Source organism: Bombina bombina, chromosome 10 (genome assembly GCF_027579735.1).
Source record: "Bombina bombina isolate aBomBom1 chromosome 10, aBomBom1.pri, whole genome shotgun sequence".
Lineage (NCBI taxonomy): Eukaryota > Metazoa > Chordata > Amphibia > Anura > Bombinatoridae > Bombina > Bombina bombina.
In genome coordinates this window covers 137,898,430-137,922,394 of record NC_069508.1, presented here as the reverse complement: position 1 = coordinate 137,922,394, position 23,965 = coordinate 137,898,430, and the positions used below count along the sequence as shown (strand labels likewise).

At 42.9% G+C, this 23,965-nt stretch overlaps 1 protein-coding gene across 1 annotated transcript in view; it reads left to right on the top strand.

Annotated features, from left to right (window-relative positions):
• The window catches only part of TNNI3K (TNNI3 interacting kinase), a 587,433-nt gene that overhangs the window by 504,455 nt on the left and 59,013 nt on the right, over positions 1 to 23,965 (top strand). The window contains exons 22-23 of the mRNA XM_053693350.1: positions 6,359 to 6,418; positions 23,606 to 23,775. Coding sequence (XP_053549325.1) covers positions 6,359 to 6,418; positions 23,606 to 23,775 — 230 coding nt within the window. The remainder of the gene's footprint in view (positions 1 to 6,358; positions 6,419 to 23,605; positions 23,776 to 23,965) is intronic.

Genomic DNA, 23,965 nt, shown 5'->3' with positions numbered 1-23,965 from the left:
TGGCTGAAGTGGAGACCCCCATGTGACAGAGCAGCAGTGGATGCTGTGTCTAGGGAAGAGAGCCAGGTTTCTGTTAGGGCCAGAAGGTTGAGGGAGCGAGAGATAAAGAGGTCATGTATAGAAGTGAGCTTGTTGCAAACAGAGCAAGAGTTTAAGAGTGCACAAGAAAAAAGGGGTAGTGGCTTTTGATGCAAGAGGAATGTGAGTAAGGTTGGCTGAGTTTTGTTTTCTGAGTCTATGGGACGGTACACATGGATGTGCACAGCTAGGCAGTTGTTGGGGACCAGGATTAGGGGAGATGTCACCAGCAGTAAGTAAAAGCAAGAGGGAGAGTGACATGAGATGAGATACAGATTTGCAGTAATGAGACTGATTTTGAGACAAGGTGCAGGGGGGAGAGAGAGTGTTTAGGAATAGGTAAAGTTGATGAGTACAAAAGTAAGGTGAGTTTAAGAGTGATGGGCTAATGAACAGTGCAGGTGGAGAGAGAGAAGGATTAATTGAATAATGTAGTTTGTTATAGAGACAAGAGGCAGCAAAAAGGAATCTGAATATATTGAGCATTTTTACAAAAGTGGAAACTAATTAAACACATAAGACACAGAATTACAGTAGCAATTGCATAAAGAAACAATGAGGTACATAAAACATAATTTCTTTCATGTAATTGGCAAGAGTCCATGAGCTAGGGACATATGGGATATACAATCCTACCAGGAGGGGCAAAGTTTCCCAAACCTCAAAATGCCTATAAATACACCCCTCACCACACCCACAATTCAGTTTTACAAACTTTGCCTCCTATTGAGGTGGTGAAGTAAGTTTGTGCTAAGATTTCTGTTGTCCCTTCCTTGTGTCCTAATCCTAAGAATTCTTTGGAGAGATCCTTACATTCTTTGGATGTGGTAAGAGCTTTGAAATATTATGTGGAAGCTACTAAAGATTTCAGGAAGACTTCCAGTCTATTTGTTTTATTTTCTGGTCCTAGGAAAGGTCAGAAAGCTTCTGCTGTTTCCTTGGCTTCTTGGTTGAAACTTTTGATTCATCAAGCTTATTTGGAGTTGGGTCAAGCCCCGCCTCAGAGAATTACAGCTCATTCTACTAGATCAGTCTCCACTTTGTGGGCTTTTAAGAATGAAGCTTCAGTTGATCAGATTTGCAAAGCGGCGACTTGGTCCTCTTTGCATACATTTACAAAATTCTACCGTTTTGATGTATTTGCTTCTTCGGAAGCAGTTTTTGGTAGAAAAGTTCTTCAGGCAGCTGTTTCAGTTTGATTCTTCTGCTTTTTGATTTAAGTTTTTTTCTTTCAAAAATGAAAATAAACTTATTTTTTTGGGTTGTGGATTATACAAATACTATTTTTTATTAATTATATTTTCCACTTTTTAATATATGTAATATGTATTGCTGCCCTAGGCATAGGTATATGTTGAGTTTTGTAGCTATGTGCTTGCAAATATTTTTATATGTAAATACAAACTGATATTTCCTTAAGAGCATACGTGCTACTATTCCTATTCAACAACAATACATTTTATATATTACAATGTTTTTCTGCATTGATACACTTTCATTATTTGCAATAAGAAATAGGTCTTAAAAAGCTAATTGTTCCACTTAGTTGAGCTGGGTGTAATTCTTCCTTTGAGACGTGAAAATATTTTTGAAAGCCGGACCCCGGCTGCCGATATTGAAGTATAATGCACCATTGGATGCAGTCCATAAATAAAATTGCTTCCGACAGCATATATATCAGCTTCGACCTCGCCCAACCCTAATTACGACTTAAAGGGACAGTCTAGGCCAAAATAAACTTTCATGATTCAGATAGGGTATGTAATTTTAAACAATTTTCCAATTTACTTTTATCACCAATTTTGCTTTGTTCTCTTGGTATTCTTAGTTGAAAGCTTAATCTAGGAGGTTTATATGCTAATTTTTTAGACCTTGAAGGCCACCTCTTTTCCGAATGCATTTGAACAGTTTTTCACCACTAGAGGGTGTTAGTTCACGTATTTCATATAGATAACACTGTGCTCGTGCACGTGAAGTTATCTGGGAGCAGGCAGTGATTGGCTAAACTGCAAGTCTGTCAAAAGAACTGAAATTAAGGGGCAGTTTGCAGAGGCTTAGATACAAGATAATCACAGAGGTTAAAAGTATATTATTATAACTGTGTTGGTTATGCAAAACTGGGGAATGGGTAATAAAGGGATTATCTATCTTTTAAAACAATAAAAATTCTGGTGTAGACGGTCCCTTTAATGGAAACTAGCCTACAGTGTCAGAGTAACAAACTTATAGAGAGAGTAAAGTCAAAATGAAACTTTTATGATCAGATAGAGCATGTAATTTTAAACAAATTTTCAATTTACTTCTACTATCAAATTTACTTTGTTTTCATGGTATTCTTTGTTGAAGAGTAGGTAGGCTGATAGTCGCTGAGGAGCATGCATGTGTCTGTGGAATTCTATGACAGCAGTGTTTGCAACATTGGGGTTGATTCCAATCTTTCCTCTTTTTCCTGATAGGAAAAAACATTTTTCTTTTATTGTTAACAAAGTGATCACAATCTTTCCCGAACCAGACACAGCCAGAGACGATCACGGAAATATCAAATGGGTCAAAGTGTTTTTTAAGATAAAGTCTTAGACAATCTAAATTTGCCATTTGTACATGGGCATAATTTGTTAGTATAATGGGCATATTTGTTTAATGATGTTTCTCAAACTTGTAATATGTAAAATGTATTTTTTAATTTTTTGTATTTAAATTAAGAAAACCATATTTACTTTTTTTTTTTTTTATTAAAATATTAATCTACAATAAAGAAGAGCAGTGCGGGATATTAATTTCCAAAGAAGAAAGTGACTACAGCTTATGTCATATTCTACAACATAATTGTAACCAGTTCTTATACTGTAGATTGCGAAACCTCTAAGCAATGAGGTTTTAGACCATTTGAAGTATTATTATTATTTTTTTTAACTTAGGCAGTGTTAGTATAGGGAGGGGTATCAGTTAGGAGTAAAGTAGTGTAGGGGTAGTTTGCGATTTGGGTATTGGTGGTTAGGGGTAGTTTGCAGTGGGGGTATTGGAGGTTAGGGAGTTAATAGGTTAGGGGTAGTTCGAGGTGGGGTATTGGCAGTTAAGGGTGGTTAAGTAGTGTAGGGAGTGTATTGCGGTGGGGGCTTATGTCAATTTAGGGGTTAATAGGTATGCTTATTACATTTGGTGACTCTATCTTTCTTTCTTCCTTTCTTTTTTAAAGGCAAGAAAAAAATCTCAGGAGTTCATACTGCCTTTAACTGTCTAGGATAAGTGAATAAAAATATTGAGGTGGTCAGAAACCAATATCCAGGAAGATATATAGCAAACCATTGTCAAAAAATACAAATTAGAAATCAGCTCTCACTCGTTTTGTCCTTGGGAAAGCTACTTCATCTAGCTGTGTCTTTCACTTCTGAAAAATATTGTAAGCTTTCTGTTCCGAGATTCATTACTCCTAAAATCTCTGTGTGGAGCAATGCAGCAGAAAGCATAGGAAATACATTTCTAGCTATAACAGTAATAATCCACATTAGTGACAGTGTGCTCACCTATTATGTATGGCAGTCCTTGACATATTGTTGCATCTTCAGAACAAACCACACAGGTGGAAGGACAGCCCGACACTAAATTAAATGATGTGATGAGTATGAAGAAGGGGACACCTAAAACATACAGAAGATGATAAATACCCATTGTCATTTAAACCATTACAAGAGTAGATCTTAGTGATTGATAATGACATGGAGATTATCGCTCCCAATCTTTTTAAAAATGACCCTGTAGTGATTCATCATTCATAAAAAAATACACAGGTGAACGGAGAACAAAATCAGATGCAATGTAGTTCCAAAATGTAAAGTAATACTGGTCCTACCAAACAGTAACACACGCATACACACGTATACACAATGCACACAGATTTCAGGGTCTTTTTAAAGGGTTTACAATGTCAGAAAATGAAAAACAGATTTTTGCACATTGTAGCCCTAAGTCTTAAAAGCGCAATGAATCAGGATAATGGTTCTATATGGGGGGGGGGGGGGGGGGTAATACAAAAATACATTTAATAAATTGTGCATATATTTATATATTTTTCCAGTACTGTATTTATATAGTGTATATATACATTCATTAAAATTATGGTGGAGATAAAAGCATGCAATTAAAATCCTCCATATCGCAAAAGTAAATCAATAGAAATTATTGCACAGGCAATTAGCACATCTAGGCAATAGATAGAGAGAGAGAGGGAGAGAGTAGCAAGTAGAATTTCTGGATAACCAGATAAGCCTAATATCTATAAGCGCTCCAGACAAGATAGATATTCTACAGTATCTAAATCGGGGGTCTCAAGCTCAATGTATCTGGGGGCCACTGGTCAAGTGTTCTTCTCTCATGGGGGCTGCTTGAACTGAGCAAGTGCTCCGAAACTGGATATACTAAGAACTGGGAATGACATTTACCCAAGTAGTAGTGCATGGTGGGAGTTATAAACCACAATAGTCAAGCACAGTTGTCTATATTTATCTTGTGAGTGCCAAGTGAAGTGATCACTCTGGAACTATATAACAGTGACATTTATCCAAGCAGTGCATGGTGGGAGTCTAAACTGGACACTTGTCTATATATTTATATTGTGAGTGACTATATAGAACATCAACTAGTTACACCTCTTAGAACTCAAAATAAATAAATAACTGGAAGCCCAAATTAATGGTTTACTTATTAAACAAGGGAGAGCCAGATTAAAACGTCCTTGAGGGCCGCATATGGCCCTGGGGCCAGTACTTTGAGACCACTTATCTAAATAGATATATTACAATTCTAAAAGTAAGAACATACAAATAAATATAATTGAAAGATGCAAAACCCTTAAACAGTCTACAGCAGTCTAAATAGTATGGAGTGTATCCTCAATTCACTCAATCAATCAATCAATCAATCAATCAATCAAAATCCTGTATGCAAGTGGTGGATTGGGCTGATAGTTTTCAGAAAATTGCTATAAGCACTTAAAATATATATCTCTCTTTTTATATTACACTCATCCCTTTTGGGTCTCCACTTACTTGTTTTTACCTCAATCGATATGAGGTAAGTATTGCGTATCCTGTAGGCTCCTCTCAACATCTAGTGCCGGATCAGTACTGGGCTTGTTTCTTCCTGGCTCTTGGAACACAGTAGATAAACTTCCTTTCTGTGTGTTTATGGGTTAGAGATCCAGTCTTGTTCTTTTACCACTATGAGCCACAAACTTCTGTATTGACCCTGCAACAATTTGGAAGAACTACTGATGCTTGACTGTGATGTAAGGGAATCAAAAGACTTTATCTGGTGATAAGATGTACAGGAACAAACAGAATCACTTCCCAGGCCAATATTTGCTGTTCCTACTTGGCCTCTTGAACCGAGCACACGCAAGAGGCTGCAGCGCATTCAGCTTGGAAACTTTTAATGCCAATGATCTCTACCAAGGCGAGAACTTCCACAAAATGTACTTTTGAATAAAGTTACAGCAGGAAGAATGGGAAGAACCTGGAGCGGAATCTTTTAATTGTTCTATCATTCACCAGTGAGCTGTTTGCGTGTGCTCGATTCAAGAGGCCAAGTAGGAATGGCAAATATTGGCCTGGGAAGTGATTCTGTTTGTACCCGTACAGCTTCTCACCGGATAAAGTATTTTGATTCCCTTGGGTCACAGTCCAGCATCATGCTCCAAATGTCACACTGAAAAAACTAATGGATGTGCAAAAGGATTTAATTTAACATTTTGCTTTTGTAATGAATTGTCCAATAATGGATTAGAGCCCAGCAGAAATCATGGTGGTAAGCAGTTTTCACTCTAAGGCCAGATTTTGTGAGCGACCCAGCAGTGAAACAGTTAATAAGGTAACCATACCTTGCTGTCTGCATTGTGTAGTGTTTGATAACTGCAGGGTGTGGTTCACTAATTAACTGTTTCACTGCTGGGCCACTCACAAAATCTGACCTTACATGGAACACTGGTGGTAAGGTACATTTATTCTATGTTGTTTAATTGAAGTTCACATGTAAGGATGCATTGCAGCCTCAAGGTGAATAGTATTACATAAAATCGCAATTTTATAATCATGCAAATTTGTGTAGGCTGTATATTTTTGGGGAAAAGGAGAAAACGCATATTTCAATAATTTAAAATTTTACACATTTATGCAGTTTGTATATGTATAACATGCAGATGGTGAAATTATAAGTTCTTTGTTACATAATGAAGTAATGTAATTAATGAGAAATCAATTTAAACTACAGTTTTCTTCATCAACAGGGAAGGCCAGAATTTTCAGAAGTTGTTTCCAAACTGGAGGAATGTCTCTGCAATATTGAGGTATATGTAATGTCTTAAACTAATTTTAATCAAGAGCATATTAATGTTTTATATTAGCACCAACTTTGTGCTGACAGAATGGAGAAGTACTAAATTATTTATTCCCTGTAATGTGGTTGAAGTTTAAACAATTTGTATCTTAATCATAGGTAAATTTGTTAAACTAATTTTCAGCCCTATGAAAAATCAAGGGGTAAAACGTGAATACAGAAACTCTCTATTCAAAATCATGCATCAACAGTAGAAATCAGAGCCACATGCTCTCGCCTACGTGATATTACTACATACCCGTTGTTTTTTTGGGGGAAACACTACAAACTTGCAATTTTTCACACCTCAGGCAGCCATTTGGGCAAGGTTAAGGGAAAAATTAGACCCTCCCCCAAGCACCTCAGAACTCTCACGGTCATCCCTCCTTCTGTCTGCAAGAATACGTTTCAATAACAAAATAATCATTAGAATATTCTACACGTATAATCCTTTACATTTACTGTGTTAAAAGTGTGTTTCTAAAGTTGCTGCAGTACCTAACTGCTCAGCAATAAGTTCTTTTTTCATGTGCAGTATTTCATGTTTTTGATACATAAGGAAGCCATATATGTTAATGGCAGATACATCCAGTAGCAATATGCACAGAAAGATAGGTGAAGTGATGGTCAATGAATTTTGAACATGATTTCACTCTTACCATGAGGTCTGTATTTAAACAGACTTGCTGCTAAGGGATTGGAATGACCAAATCCAAAATAAATAGCCTAGTTGAGATGGATGTTTTCACAAAGCAAACTAAAAAATACTGGAATCTAGGCTAAATTAGATCAAAGTTACATCCCACATATTGTGATAGGCAAATATCTAACGTTTGGTAATTGAATAATACAACTATTGTTTCTGATGTTCAGTTCTGCCATTCAAATGTTTCCATAGAATTATTGCTTGTGTTTGAAAATTAAAATGTTTAATTACAGTTACAGATTGGCTATTTGGTACATACAGGATGCTACCAACTTTGGACATTATTATATTAAACCACCCTTATATTCTGCTTGTTTTATGCCACCACATGAGTGTTCTCCAGTTGAGTATATACTCCTAAAACATGGGTAAGCATGACAGACTGCATCTGAAACCATTAGATATCTTTATTATACATAATCATGGATAAGAGTAATTATTAATATCTTAGAGTGTACCCATGGGTACTTTGCAGTGGGCTGTTTGGCAGTTTAGAGGTTATTAGAGTAGAGGTTTATTGCGATGAGGGTTAGCGTGCGGGTATGGATGTTAGTTTTATTCCACTTTTCATGCTCTATTGAAGTCTATGGGGGAATAAGTTAATGTTGTCGCGATATTCTAACTTTGTTTTTTTGCGCACGGCACCGACATGCAAAAAAAGCCATCGGATGAGAGGGAGCGATAAATAGTGTTTTACTCGTAATCAAGCCCTGTGTGAGAGCAGAGCATGTCCGTCATCCTGAATGGATCCATTTGGGATGTTCTAACACTACCAACTCTTATTACTCTGCTTCTTCAGAATTAAATTACAGGAAAGCAGGCAAAATAAATAATGAAAATGTGCTGAAAAGTTGTTTTTTTCACTGTGTGTAATTAATAGACATGTGCGTTCGTGTCTTTTGGGTAGCAAACAAATGCCAAATATGGCCGCCTCAGCAGCATTCAGATATTTTCACAGCCAGATTTCTTCTTGTGAATGTGCAAGAAACTAAAATCTTGGGCAAGAAAAAAGACAGATGCGCCACAAGGCTCAATATTGTTTGTTCCACACGATATATACAATATAGTTGTGCCAAATCAAACTCACAATCTTAGAAGCACTCCAAATAGTGCAGTATAAGCAGTCTGGGATCTATAACAGTCACCCAGCAGACCGACCTCTTGGGTAGAGATGGATAATCTGTGGTATAAAGATACAAGGAGACACAGAGGTGCCTATATGGCCTAGTACAGTTTGGACCCAAAGAACAGTGGTGTACATGTTAAGAAATATACTCACATTAGGTGTAGCATCTCCAATGATGCTATTCAGGCAGGAAGGGATCGATACAGTCACCCAACAGACTATGACAAGGCTTCCACAGGAGGCAAAACACCAGAGTATCCAGTGGACCAAAAAATGATCCAAAAAATAACACAATAGCAAGTGTTTTTGTATAAAAGTAATAGGCTTTGCTTAAAATGATTAAAAACAAGCAACACGTTTCTCAGCAACAAGCTGTTTCATCAGGCTTATCTGATGAAACAGCTTGTTGCTGAGAAACGCGTCACTTGTTTTTAATCATTTTTAAGTAAAGCCTATTACTTTTATACAAAAACACTTGCTATTTTGTTATTTTTTGGATCATTTTTTGGTCCACTGGATACTCTGGTGTTTTGCCTCCTGTGGAAGCCTTGTCATAGTCTGTTGGGTGACTGTATCGATCCCTTCCTGCCTGAATAGCATCAATGGAGATGCTACACCGAATGTGAGTATATTTCTTAACATATACACCACTGTTCTTTGGGTCCAAACTGTACTAGGCCATATAGGCACCTCTGTGTCTCCTTGTATCTTTATACCACAGATTATCCATCTCTACCCAAGAGGTCGGTCTGCTGGGTGACTGTTATAGATCCCAGACTGCTTCTACTGCACTATTTGGAGTGCTTCTAAGATTGTGAGTTTGATTTGGCACAACTATATTGTATATATCGTGTGGAACAAACAATATTGGGCCATGTGGCACATCTGTCTTTTTTCTTGTCTATAGATTACCTTCATAGGATCCAGGCCGGGTCCCCTACAAATTGCTGCCTTGAACATCTCCACTCCACCTTAAGAGACTCTCTTTACATCTTCTATTACAGTTTGAAATCCTTTTATCACTGGATCAATATTGTATTATTAGTGATAATATTGCTCATATAGTTCATATTGTTCTTTATAATATATCCTGCCTAGACTGGGTTCCTAGTACCAATTATCATATATATTAAATAGACATTTTGATTGAATATATTTGCTAACTGTATATCTTATATATATATATATATATATATATATATATATATATATATATATATATATATATATATATAATATTTCTACTTTAGGGCGCCCCCTATCATATAGAAACTAAAATCTTGATTTTCACAGATCATAGTGTGTTGCACTTTCACAAGAAGAAATGTCTCAGAAAATAGCCAAATGCTGCTTGCAACCCCCATATTTGGCATTTGTTTGCTACCAAAAGACACTAATGCGCGTCTTGTAATCAAACCTTTTTATAGGTCGTTCTATTTTGACTTTAAAGTGAATGTAAATTTTCATGAATCAGTGCCCAGTTTTAAAAAATACTATTAAAAACAGGGCACTTTCATTCATGAAAGTTTACATTGCAGCGTATTTTACAAATACTTACCTTTTTTTCATCAAAGCTGGATTGGCGATCCCCCGCCCGCTACTTCCTGCTGTACTTACACAACAATGACGAAACCGACTTCCTCCAATCAAGGCGTGGCCTCACGAGATGGACGCTCTGGGGGGTGACCATGATTGGAGGAAGCCGGGTTCATCATTGGTGATGTAAAGGACAGAGGAACTGCGGGCGGGGGGTCGGCGATACAGCTTTACTGAAGAAAAAGATAAGTATTTCTAAAATACAGTGGCAATAACTTCCAGCGCACCCAGCAGCAGTTCTCACTGCTGCTGGGTGCGCTGGAAGTTATTGCCACTGTGTTGCCACTGCCACTGTGTTTGTTATTTGAGGGTGGATGGAGCGCTCTGTTTCCTTTGCACCAGAGCAGTTGAGTGAATGAGGATACGTCATCAGAGACGTCAAGGGTGTGCGAACTATGTGAAGAGCGTCACGTGATTGTATACACACACAGACCGTGTTTGAGCGCTTCCCCAGCTGCATCTATTTCTAAAATACGCTGTAATGTAAACTTTCATGAATGAAAGTGCCCCTGTTTTTAATAGTATTTTTAACAACCGGGCACTGATTCATAAAAAATTACATTCACTTTAATGTCCCTTTTATTTGAGAAATAAAACAAAACAGGAGGGGTTATAAACAACAAAAAGACCGAGCATGACTTTTTTGTATTAAGGGGGTGCTTTTTCAAAAGGTTAGATGAATATAAAACTAAAATTAGTGGCACATTTCATATTTAAGTAGAAGCATTGGTTTTCAAAAGTGTTTCTGGCAAGACATATCACAGGTTCTAACAGGTTATAGCATGTGACCTTCTGAGCATACTCCAGTATTCCACGTGCACAAGCATTCAACTCTTGAACATGCTCAAGGGTGAATTGGAAAAGAAAGAGTGAAGGAAAAAACTGACTTGAATAGGTGGGGGTCAAATCTTTCTTTTTTTGTTGTTGCTATTACTGAAACATAACTCATTTCTTTTTAACACAGTATATACAGGGAGTGCAGAATTATTAGGCAAATGAGTATTTTGACCACATCATCCTCTTTATGCATGTTGTCTTACTCCAAGCTGTATAGGCTCGAAAGCCTACTACCAATTAAGCATATTAGGTGATGTGCATCTCTGTAATGAGAAGGGGTGTGGTCTAATGACATCAACACCCTATATCAGGTGTGCATAATTATTAGGCAACTTCCTTTCCTTTGGCAAAATGGGTCAAAAGAAGGACTTGACAGGCTCAGAAAAGTCAAAAATAGTGAGATATCTTGCAGAGGGATGCAGCACTCTTAAAATTGCAAAGCTTCTGAAGCGTGATCATCGAACAATCAAGCGTTTCATTCAAAATAGTCAACAGGGTTGCAAGAAGAGTGTGGAAAAACCAAGGCGCAAAATAACTGCCCATGAACTGAGAAAATTCAAGCGTGCAGCTGCCAAGATGCCACTTGCCACCAGTTTGGCCATATTTCAGAGCTGCAACATCACTGGAGTGCCCAAAAGCACAAGGTGTGCAATACTCAGAGACATGGCCAAGGTAAGAAAGGCTGAAAGACGACCACCACTGAACAAGACACACAAGCTGAAACGTCAAGACTGGGACTGATTTTTCTAAGGTTTTCTGGACTGATGAAATGAGAGTGAGTCTTGATGGGCCAGATGGATGGGCCCGTGGCTGGATTGGTAAAGGGCAGAGAGCTCCAGTCCGACTCAGACGCCAGCAAGGTGGAGGTGGAGTACTGGTTTGGGCTGGTATCATCAAATATGAGCTTGTGGGGCCTTTTCGGGTTGAGGATGGAGTCAAGCTCAACTCCCAGTCCTACTGCCAGTTTCTGGAAGACACCTTCTTCAAGCAGTGGTACAGGAAGAAGTCTGCATCCTTCAAGAAAAACATGATTTTCATGCAGGACAATGCTCCATCACACGCGTCCAAGTACTCCACAGCGTGGCTGGCAAGAAAGGGTATAAAAGAAGAAAATCTAATGACATGGCCTCCTTGTTCACCTGATCTGAACCCCATTGAGAACCTGTGGTCCATCATCAAATGTGAGATTTACAAGGAGGGAAAACAGTACACCTCTCTGAACAGTGTCTGGGAGGCTGTGGTTGCTGCTGCACGCAATGTTGATGGTGAACAGATCAAAACACTGACAGAATCCATGGATGGCAGGCTTTTGAGTGTCCTTGCAAAGAAAGGTGGCTATATTGGTCACTGATTTGTTTTTGAATGTCAGAAATGTATATTTGTGAATGTTGAAATGTTATATTGGTTTCACTGGTAAAAATAAATAATTGAAATGGGTATATATTTGTTTTTTGTTAAGTTGCCTAATAATTATGCACAGTAATAGTCACCTGCACACACAAATATCCCCCTAAAATAGCTAAAACTAAAAACAAATTAAAAACTACTTCCAAAAATATTCAGCTTTGATATTAATGAGTTTTTTTGGGTTCATTGAGAACATGGTTGTTGTTCAATAATAAAATTAATCCTCAAAAATACAACTTGCCTAATAATTCTGCACTCCCTGTATTCCTGATGAAAAAGACATTGAGAAAGGAATACGTTTTGTTTTTCCTTTTCCGTAGACAAAAAAAAAAAGAAATATCATCAGCTAATACAAATGGCAAATGCCGATGTAAAATTCATCCATCATTTCAAACAGCGAATAAATTGCAAACATTATAGACTAATTCAGTTTAAGTAACATCAATGAGCAGAAATAAAATTCAACACCTGAAACCTTTTTATTGCTTTTTGCGTTTCTGCTACTAGAATATTATTCAGAAGAAATCTATATTTGTTATTGAATTTGGCCCATAAATGCTGAATCTCACATTTTATTTACTTATATATTTGTTACAGTAGAATCATTTCTTAGAAAGTGCAGGGCAAAATAGCCCGGAGCGTAGCTAAGGGTTAAGGCCTGTAGGAGTGAGTGCTGCTGTGTGTGTGTGTTAGTTACAATGTTGCATTTTGTTGGGAGGGGTCTACTAACCTTATAAGAAGGATGTACAGGGATTCTACTTCCTCTTTGTTCCTGTGGACTCCCAGAAGAATTTTCAGCTTAGTAGTTTGCAGCATTTTACAATGGAAGGCGAATCTGGAGAATGGGAAGAAATGGAGTTAGAGGACGTGGAGTGGGTCGCACCATCCCCATCTGGAACTGTCACGGTGGGTCTGGGCCATGGGTCTGGGCTGTGTCTGCCTGTTTCTCCCTCAGGGGGGGGGGTAGCCCACTGTTGTTCTCTTCTCCTGCACGGGAGAATTTAGGGGGGGATGGTGACCCAGGTATAGCCTATCCGTCGTGTGAGACAGACTGTAGGCCCTCAGGGGAGATTGGGTCTGAGGGGCGAGTGGGAGCACCCGGCGGGTCGGTTTTAGGGCCTAGGGGGTCCCAGGGAAGCTCCGGGTTCGGCTCCGGGGGTCCCGGCTTTGTAGCCGGGGGTTCCGGTGTCGGCCTTAGGCAGGGGCCTGTAGTGGCAGGGCCCAGCGAGGCCTTAGGTAGTGCGGCCACCTCGGGGGTGAACGTCGTTGGCGCGGGTAGTGGGAGCAGTGCGGCCTCACCTGCGGCAGTGGTCCTCTCCGGGGAATCGTTGGCGGCGGCGGTGGCTCCCCTCCAGTCCTTGGCGTCGGTCCTCGCGGGTACGTCGTCGGGTCCGGCGGTACTTCAGGCCCCGGCTTTGGCCTTCGGTGATGTACAGGCCTCCGGTCCGTCGTCCCTCGTGGCCTCTAAAATGGCCGCCGCGTCGACTTCCGGCGGCGTTGCGCGCTCCCGCGTCACTTCCGGTGACGTCATTTCCGCTCGCGGCAGTCGCAATCTGGACAGCGAGCAGAGCGGATCGTTCCCCCCCGGGCTCCGAAGGTAAGAAGGGAGCACCTCGGGGGGGGACACCCGCTCTTGGGGGCAAGAACGATGGGGCCCAGGAGGCCGGGGGAGCACATGTTAGGCCGGATAGTGGGGCAGAGATGCTGAATCATGGGGCAACTGTGAGTGTGGCAGCGGGGCAGCAGGGGCCCCCGGAAGGCACTCCGGGGGCAGTGCAACAGGGTGTGCGCACGAGAGCCGCAGCTGGACCCAGTAATAAGGGGGGGGATGCCGACAGGGCACCCGCCTCGCGCTCGCGGCCTACGTTAGGAGGGGGTAAAGCTAAGGCGGCCCCCGCACGCGCCGCGGCCCAAAGTAAAGGAAAGGCCCCCGCGGCTAAGACCGCGAATAAGGGGGCCATCCTGGCGCACAGCTCAAGGGGCGATGCAGCAATAGCGGAGCCCCAGGGGCAAGGCCTGCAGGGTATCATGATGCCCAGCAGGACTTCACCAGCACGATCTGAGCAAATAGCCACAAGGGGGGCTGTAAAAAGGGGGCATGCTAGCATTAGCGTTGGCACTGGGGAAGGCTTAGAGGGCCCCGGGAGGGGACAGGCGAGACAGGCTAGGGGATCGAAGTCTCAGGGTCGGAGTAGGACCGTGAGATTTCAGGAAGATTCGACTAGCGGGTTAGCCACCAGTACGGATGATGATGTGAGTGTGGCATGCGGTGTGAGTGACAGTGACCGGGAGGGTTATCTGGAATTTGAGGAAAGGGGGGACAGGGAGGAGATGGCTGGCCCTTCCCGAGGTACTCCCCTCTTGGCTTCTATTTTGCAGGTACCCAGGACTTCCTCATCCAGCAGGGATATGGCGACTCAGAGTTCCGGAGCTCTCGTGCCTAGAAGGGTCAGCAGTGCTTCTGGACAAGGCCAAGCCGCGTCGGGCGCTTCCTCTGGTGAGATGCAACTTGGTTTACCTAGGGGGCGGTGTAATTCTTCCAGCTCTAGTGGGTCACGGTCAGGATCTGAGATAGATGGGTCCCTGGGTTTGCACACGAAAGGGCATAGGAGAATGTATAGAATGTTGAGGAAGATGAGTAAGGGCAATCACAGGGATGACGTTGCCAGTAGTGGGGCGCAGTCATCTCAACTCTTAGAGGTTGCTGGGGGGTCTCCACAGGCGGTGAACAGAAAGGCAGCGGTACACGGGGATACTTATTCGTGCCAGGTACACAGTTTGCATGCACACCTCAAAACTAAAACTGTGAAACGTATTCAGGACGGTAAGTATGTTAACATGTTTGAGCTGTCTGCAGAGGCCTTTAAGTTTAAGGAGATGGCGGAGGATGGTACGGGCCCTAAGAAATTTAGGCGGCCTGATACCCTGGAGGAGTGGCATCGGTGTTTCCGGGTCTACGCCACTTGCTACTTAGAGAGGTTTCCCGATCAGGGGACTGCCCTCTTTAAATACGTTGACACCATCGACGCAATACACAGAAAGTTTGCCGATGGTGCTTGGAGGGAGTATGATATGTTATACCGGAAAAAGAAAGTGGGCAACCCACTGCTTGATTTTGGTACGATGGATTTGCACCTCTGGGCACATCTTGATGCGGAAAGGAGGGTGCAAGGAGGCGCCATAGGGACTTCGCCCGTGGGTAGGCAGACTTTGCGCTTTCGACGGCGGCAAGGGGGTGTATGCTGGCGATACCAGGACAAGGCGTGCGAGCGGGGAACTTCGTGCACGTTCAAGCACGTCTGCAAGTTTTGCAGCGGGCAGCACCCCGGTGCTGATTGCTCCAAAAAGCGAGACGCCCAAACTGATCGGTTTGGGGGCAAAGGAGGCGCTGGCGCTAAGGGCGGATTCACCACTTAGAGTCCAGGTCATTTGTAAATGGCTACGTAGGTATCCAGATAGGGCGGCTGCTCAGCTTCTGGATAGCGGGTTGCGTGAGGGTTTTGTGATCCCGGTAGTAGGCCGGGTTGGGGGAGCACGTGACAGAAAAAACCTGAAATCGGCTTCCCAATACCCTGAGGCAGTCAGGGAAAAACTGGGCAAAGAAGTGGCCTTGGGTAGGGTCGTAGGCCCTTTCAAGGAACGGCCGCTACCGGATTTAGTTGTCTCCCCGCTAGGGGTGGTACCCAAGAAGGAGACAGGTAAGTTCAGGCTCATACAACATCTCTCTTATCCGAAAGGGCGGTCGGTAAATGACGCTATTCCGGAGGAATTGAGCTCGGTCCGTTACCAGTCGTTTGACGACGCGCTGGCTCTGGTTAAGGAACGGGGCCCGGGAGCATTGATGGCGAAACTAGACGTGGAGTCCGCGTTTAGGCTACTCCCGATTCACCCATCATCCTTTGGGCTGATGGGGTGTTGGTTTGAAGGGGGTTATTATGTCAACCGTTGTCTGCCCATGGGCTGTTCGATATCCTGCGCGTACTTTGAGGCATTCAGCACTTTCCTGCACTGGGCGGTGGTCTCAGTGGCGGGGAGTGATAGAGTGGCGCACTACTTGGATGATTTTCTCCTGGTAGGGGCGGCCAACTCGCAAGAATGTGCCTCCTTAATGAAAGTCATGAGGTTCATGATGGCCAGGTTTGGGGTTCCTCTGGCAGAGGATAAGACGGAGGGGCCGTGCACGTGCTTGACGTTCCTTGGCATCGAGATCGATTCAGTGGCGGGTGAATGTAGGCTGCCCAAGGACAAGGTTGCCAAGATGTTGGCGGCTGTACGGGCCATGGTTGCAACGCAGACATGTTCGCTGCGGGAACTGCAATCGCTCCTTGGCCTCCTTAACTTTGCGGGGAGAGTGATCCCGTTGGGGAAGGTGTTTAGCAAGCGACTAGAGCGGTGTTTGGGCGGAGGTAGGGCTCCGGCATCGCGTATTCGCATCACGAGGGACCTCGTGGCGGATTTGCAGGTCTGGGAGAGGTTTCTCCAGGACTTTAACGGCGTCTGCATGTGGCGAAGGGAGCCGATATCTAACCAAGCGCTACATCTGTTCACGGATGCTGCAGGAGCATCCGGGTATGGGGCTTACTTTGAGGGGGCTTGGAGTGCGGAGCCCTGGCCGACAGAATGGGCGACCAGAGGCCTTACACGCAATCTTTGCCTTCTGGAATTGTTTCCTATACTGGTTGCGGTGGAATTGTGGGGTCACCTGTTTAGTAACAGGGCTGTGATTTTCTGGACGGATAATCTCAGCATGGTTTGCGGTTAACAGGCTTTCTGCTTCATCGCCTGTGGTCGTACATTATTTGCGACACCTGGTGTTGAGATGTCTGCAACTGAACATTGACTTTAGGGCACGGCATGTGCCAGGAGTGCAGAATATAGTTGCGGATGCACTGTCGCGCTTCCAGTGGGGGGCGTTTAGGGCTGCGGCGCCAGCCGCGGCTCCTAATGGTCTTTCTTGCCCTCTCTTTTTGTGGCAGATGGCGAAGGACTACAGCAACTGATCCCGGTGTTGCAGGCTTCGTTGGCACCCAGCACATGGTCGGCATACGTGAGGTACTGGAGTGAATGGGTAGGTTTTTGCGACCTTCGTGAGTTTCCCTCTTGCGAGGGTAAGCAAGGGTTTTTGTTGCGCTGGCTGGCGGAGCTGAGAGGTAAGCGAGCTACAAAGGGGGCGGTGGTAGCAAGACTTTCCGCGGTGGCTTTTTTCTGCAGGCTATACGCCTTTAAAGACGAGTCGCGATCCTTTCTCATTAAGCAGCTGTTGAGGGGCTGGGGTCGTCTGGAAGTTCCACGACGAGACGCAAGGGAGCCCATTACGGCAGAACGGCTAGTAAAATTACTGGACGTGCTGCCAGAGATATGTTCCTCACCTTTTGAGGCTCGCCTCTTCGGGGCGGCCTTTGGCTTGGCGTTTCACGGCGCATTAAGGGTGGGCGAGTTGGTACCGCGAGCCAGAATGGAGGCCACAGGGGGGTCATGCACAGCCATGTTCGGTTGGTGGAGGACTCCGTGCTATTGTTCATTCCCAGGTCCAAGACGGACCAGGAGGGCCGGGGAGCTTGGCTTTCACTGCCGGGGCAGCAGGGTGTTGCCTGTTGCCCCGTGCGGCTAGTGTCATCTTACCTGGGTGTACGGCCAGGAGGCTCCTCCAGGTTTTTGATACATGCTAATGGAGACCCGCTGACTAGATACCAGTTTGGGAAGGTATTGGATAAGGCAGCGCAAAAGGCTGGCCTAGATGGGTCTCGGATTGCCCCACACTCCTTTAGGGTGGGGGCAGCGACGACAGCAGCAGAGCTGGGTTGGTCCTCGGATCGGATCCGCTCATTGGGGCGGTGGAGGTCGCAGCGGTATAAATCTTATGTTAGGCCGCTGTATGTTTGAGATCGGGGATCAAGGGTCATGCATGCAAGAGTTGGGGGGCTTGCGGGGGTGATACCAGAAGGTTATGGGCCAAGGTTGTGGACCTGGTCTACTGCAAGCGGGCTAACTCTTGTTTCCTTTGTTTCAGAAACACGTCCAGGTCCTGTACGGGTGTGGATCGTCGGCCATTCATATGTGCACTGGGCCGCAATTAGAGCTGCAGCCATGCCAGGAGGACAGCAGCTAGGAATTGAATCGTCCAGGGCTGTGTTACGTTGGCTAGGGCGCAGAGGCTTGTCTTGGTCAGATTTGCCTGCATTGCTCCAAACCGCAGCGAAAAGGTGGGAGAAACCTCACATTTTGATAATTCATGCTGGCGGCAATGATGTGGGGGCCATTCCCACATTGGATCTAATCCGGGCAATGCAGTCAGACCTGAGGCAGTTCAAACTCTGGTTTCCAGGTGTGAGAATCGGGTGGTCGAATGTGATCCCTAGGTTGAGATGGAGGCACATGGTGTGTCATAAGGCAGCTTTCCAGGTCAGGAAAAAGATCAATAGGGACCTGAGGAAGCAGGTAGTCGAACTCGAGGGTTTTGTGGTAGAGCACGGGAACATCTCGGCAGCCCATAAGGGTTTGTATAGGCAGGATGGGGTTCATTTAGAACCGGCAGGAGTAGATTTGTTCTTGCAGAACATCAGGCAGGAGTTACTCCTAAGAGTATAGGGTGGCGGCAAGAGTCAGGACCATTATATGCAGGTCAGTCTCTTGTGGCGGGTGGTCAGGATCACAGCTGCAGATTGGAAGGAGGTTTGAGTAATGGCCATTGCGGTCAGGGTGACGTCACAGGCTTGGTATGCTTGGGCGTGCTCGGGCTGATTATTGTTAGGCCGGAAAACCCCTAATTATGAAAGCTGCGTGAGTATCTCCGCCTTGGGTCTGCAGCGGTGTCCCTTGGCCATTTTCTAGAAGGGGTTATTCATAGTTAGATGTAGGCCCCGATTGCCGCCACCCGTGGATAAGTTAACTGCCAGTTCCACGGCTGGTACCAATAAATGCGACCCACGGGTCTTTCACCCACAGAACTGTGTTGTGTTGTTATTTATTAGTTGTTAAGTTATATTAAGTGTTAAGTTAAGTTAAGTTAAGTTATAAGCAGACACTCAGGAGATGTAGGGCATTTAATCCCTTAAGAAAGTGCAGGGCAAAATAGCCCGGAGCGTAGCTAAGGGTTAAGGCCTGTAGGAGTGAGTGCTGCTGTGTGTGTGTGTTAGTTACAATGTTGCATTTTGTTGGGAGGGGTCTACTAACCTTATAAGAAGGATGTACAGGGATTCTACTTCCTCTTTGTTCCTGTGGACTCCCAGAAGAATTTTCCCCACCCTCCCAGCCCTGTTATGCACTGTTGTTGAATTTGTTATGCACTGTTGTTTTGTCTTGTCATCCACATGGATGGATTTGTTATGCATTACGGATTGGCACTTGTAATGCATTATTGATTCGGTGATAGGCATTACTGATTGGCACTGGTAATGCTCTATTGATTCAGTCAAAGAAATAACAGGCGGCAATCGGTCTGTCATTAGGTCTCTAATTGAGACTAGGTGTCCGAGGCAGGAAGAGGGTTACTCGAACTACTTCCCTAAGACCAAGGACGGTAATTTTGAACTCCCCAGTTATTGACATGCTGTTCGTCAAGTCAAGGCTGGACCTACAGGTTTGGAGTTAATAATGCTTGCACCCTACTCTGGCGGGTGGTCAGGATCACAGCTGCAGATTGGAAGGAGGTTTGAGTAATGGCCATTGCGGTCAGGGTGACGTCACAGGCTTGGTATGCTTGGGCGTGCTCGGGCTGATTATTGTTAGGCCGGAAAACCCCTAATTATGAAAGCTGCGTGAGTATCTCCGCCTTGGGTCTGCAGCGGTGTCCCTTGGCCATTTTCTAGAAGGGGTTATTCATAGTTAGATGTAGGCCCCGATTGCCGCCACCCGTGGATAAGTTAACTGCCAGTTCCACGGCTGGTACCAATAAATGCGACCCACGGGTCTTTCACCCACAGAACTGTGTTGTGTTGTTATTTATTAGTTGTTAAGTTATATTAAGTGTTAAGTTAAGTTAAGTTAAGTTATAAGCAGACACTCAGGAGATGTAGGGCATTTAATCCCTTAAGTATACAAGTGTAGGATTTAAACATTTTAAAAAGGACATTAAATACCTGTTGAATTTGTGTACGAATTGAAGTCTAAGCAAGTGTTTTTGAACTCCAGGGGGCTGAATTATCAAGCGCCGAATGGAGCTTGTTGCCCCTGTTTCCGCGCGAGCCTTCACGCTCACGGGAAACAGCAGTTATGAAGCAGCGGTTTAAAGACCGCTGCTCGATAAATGGTCCGCTGCCTCTGAGGCTGCGGTCTGCAATCCGCCCAATCCTGTACAATCAGGCTGATTGACACCCCCTGTTAGCGGCCGATTGGCCAAGAATCTGCAGGGGGCAGCATTGCACAAGCAGTTCTGGTGAAATTCTTGTGCAATGTTAAATGCCAACAGCGTATTATGTCGACATTCAGTGATGTCTGTCGGACATGATAAGCTACAGCTTATCATGTCGGACAGACATTGATAAATCGGCCCCCAGGCCTCAAGTACCCTTAACATTACAGATTTTCATGAACTTGAAAGTGAAGGTAAATGTAGCTTCATGTTGATCTAGTATTTTATTATATGATACAAATCAGTATGAGTTTCATTCATCAATATTTATAAATCTTATTATAAACAAAGGTTATCTGCTTTATAAATCCATTTCTGACGGTATACAAATTCAACCCCCTTTTTTTTTTTAGTCTCGGTCAGGTCACGTTTTTACATTGTCCAATTGAAAATCTGGCCGTTAGGCGGCCGTCACTCCACGTCATTTGCCTCCTTGATGGTATGCGCTGTTGTTTTTTCTTTACATCGGAATACACGCGCGCTTCCGTTTCCTGCATGCGTAACTGTATGCAGTTAGAATTACCAGCACTCGCCAAGTTGCGCATGTGGAGTGGAGGGTGAAATTGGCAATTTGCGCATGCGCAGTTCAAAGGAGCATCATGAACGCGCTTTTGAGTGACATATAGAGCGGGTGGGACCGCTCTATACATCACTTGCCAGAAAAGCAGGAAATACAGATAGGGCGGAGTCACCATCATAACGGTAGGGATGGATAAATATATATAATATTTAAAATATAAAAGAAAAAGTGAAAAAAAGTTAGCGATTAGGTTATGTAAATAATAAAGAATGCATGGATGTCTTCAAAATGAAAAAACTTTACCTTCACTTTAAGAAACATGGGTCTATACTACTATCAATTTTACACATAGAAAGTAAACTACCCCAAAGTGTAGTATTCTATTGAAAAGGTAGAACAAAAACAGTGAAACAGATATACAATCATAAATTTCAACCATTAGTTAAAGGGACAGTCTAGTTAAAATGAAGCTTTCATGATTCAGATAGGGCATGCAATTTTAAACAACTTTCCAATTTAATTTTACTATCAACTTTGCTTTCTTTTCTTGGTATCCTTTGTTGAAAGCTAACCCTAGGTAGGCTCATATGCTAATTTTGAAGCCCTTGTAGGCCGCCACTTATCTCAATTCATTTTGTCAGTTTTTCACGGCTAGACAGCACTAGTTCATGTGTGCCATATAGATAGCATTGTGCTCAATCCCCTGGAGTTATTTATAAGTCAGCACTGATTGGCTAAAATGCATGTCTCTCAAAAGAATTGAGATAAGGGGGCAGTCTGCAGAGGCTTAGATACAAGATAGTCACAGAGGTGAAACGTGTAATAATTTAACCGTATTGGTTATACAAAACAGGAGAATGGGTAATAAAGGGATTATCTATCTTTTTAAACAAAAAAATATTTTAAGTAGACTGTCCCTTTTAAAATATAAGCATGTTTTAACAGATATCTATTTCACTTTGCTAACACAGTCAATGAATAAGATACCCCAATGTCTTAAGTTTTATATGTCATTTCATGATATGCTTTACTCTAACCAGATTTTCTCTTCCATACGTCTTGCTTATATTTGTTGTTATTTTTAAGTAAACCCAGCACTAATAAAGCTGATTGGCTCTTGTTCACAGTTACTTTGGTGAGCTGAAGAAATGTTTAGATAAAATATCTTCCTTTTTTACATAATGATTTTCAGTTGATATTTCTAGTCAGGATTTTACAGATATGCTGCATCACTTTCAAGTGATTTAGCATATGGGTATCGTCCCTTTAAATGGTAAATTAGAAATCTTATGGCAAATACATTAACAGAGACTATAAAACCATGGTTTAAATAGTAACGCTAACCTGATTAGAGTGCAGAGGCCTTATTTTAGAGTTAATTTTACCCCTTGATTTTTCAAAATTCTGCCCCCACCACCACTCCTAAGGTGTCAGACCTTTTTTAGCTATAATATTTATGGTCAGGGTGTAACATGACAGGTTTTTTTTTGTTTTTGTTTTTTTTTTCATAGCATCTCTAAAGTAAATGAGAGGAGAGAAGATAAAGGGAAGGGAGAGAAGGAGGGAGAGATGGCAGATGAGGGAGAGAATGGTTGGGGTGAAGGAAGAGATGGGAGGGAGAGCATAGGGTGGAGGAAGATGAAAAGGAAGGGAGGCTGTAAGGTCCTAGGGGGGCATACCGACTTCCAGGCCCTGGGGGACACAACTGCTGTCAGGCCCTGGGGGTTGGGCCCACCTACTGGTTGTTCGAGGGTGGTGCACAGGCTGTAGTTTGTCCCATATAGTACAAATTTAAAATAAAGATTATTTAAATGTGTGCTCCTAAACAGACTGCTGCACACTACCTCTAATGCCGATGTCACTGGTCATCTAATATGTTTTGTGAAGGACTGCTGAAAATCCTTGGTGAAGGCATTGAGGAGAATGACCAGGGTCAGCATAGATAGATATTTATTCCAAATAAAGATTGCACTCACAGGTCTTTTTCAAACAATGAAACCACTTTAATGTAATGTTTTTGGGGATATTATCCCCTTCATCTGCAAGGATGCTGATGAAGGGGATAATATCTCTGAAAACGTTACATTAAAGTGGTTTCATTGTTTGAAAAACACCTGTGAGTGCAATCTTTCTTTGGAATATAGCATTGTATCATTGCACCCAGGCAGATGTCTTCAGGTGGGTCAGGCTGCAGAGTGGTTATATATATATATATTATATTATATATATATATATATATATATATATATTTATATAAATTTGCCATAATGCCGCTTTAAGGGAGGACACTTATGAAAAATACATATGTCAGGGGCTATTTAAAGAAATGTTTGAATAATGTTCCATTATAAGAACTCTTACATATGTATTTTTCATATGTCCCCCCCTTAAAGTGGCAATATGGCATCCCTATATAGATATATATACAAATATATTTCGCTAATAAACTTACCGATTTAAATACTTTTAACAATGTTATTTTTGCATGCAGATGTTTTGTAATGCAGTGATTTATTTCTGATGCATATATAAAAAAATAATATCACTTTAAATCCCACTTATCTCACAGTAACATGCTGGTTACATTGATGCACCAATCAATGTGTTTTTTTCCAGTTAATGTCTCCAGCTTCCAGCAATAGCAGTGGCTCTCTGTCTCCATCAGCGTCTTCTGATTGTCTCCTTGGACGAGCTGGGCCTGGCCGTAGTCATGTCGCTGCTCTGCGTACGCGTTTTGAGTTGGAATATGCTTTAAATTCAAGGTCCTATTCCGGCTGGTCACAGGGGTAAGTAGACAATAGTAATACCTATGTCTTAAAGGAACCCACATTTTTTCTTTCATGATTCAGACACAGCATACAATTTCAGAAAAGTTCCAAGTTTACTTCTATGATCCCATTTGCTTAGTTTTTGTGCTATTCTTTGTTACCTTGGTAGGTAGAATCCACATGTCTCCTGAGCTTACCTACCTGCTTT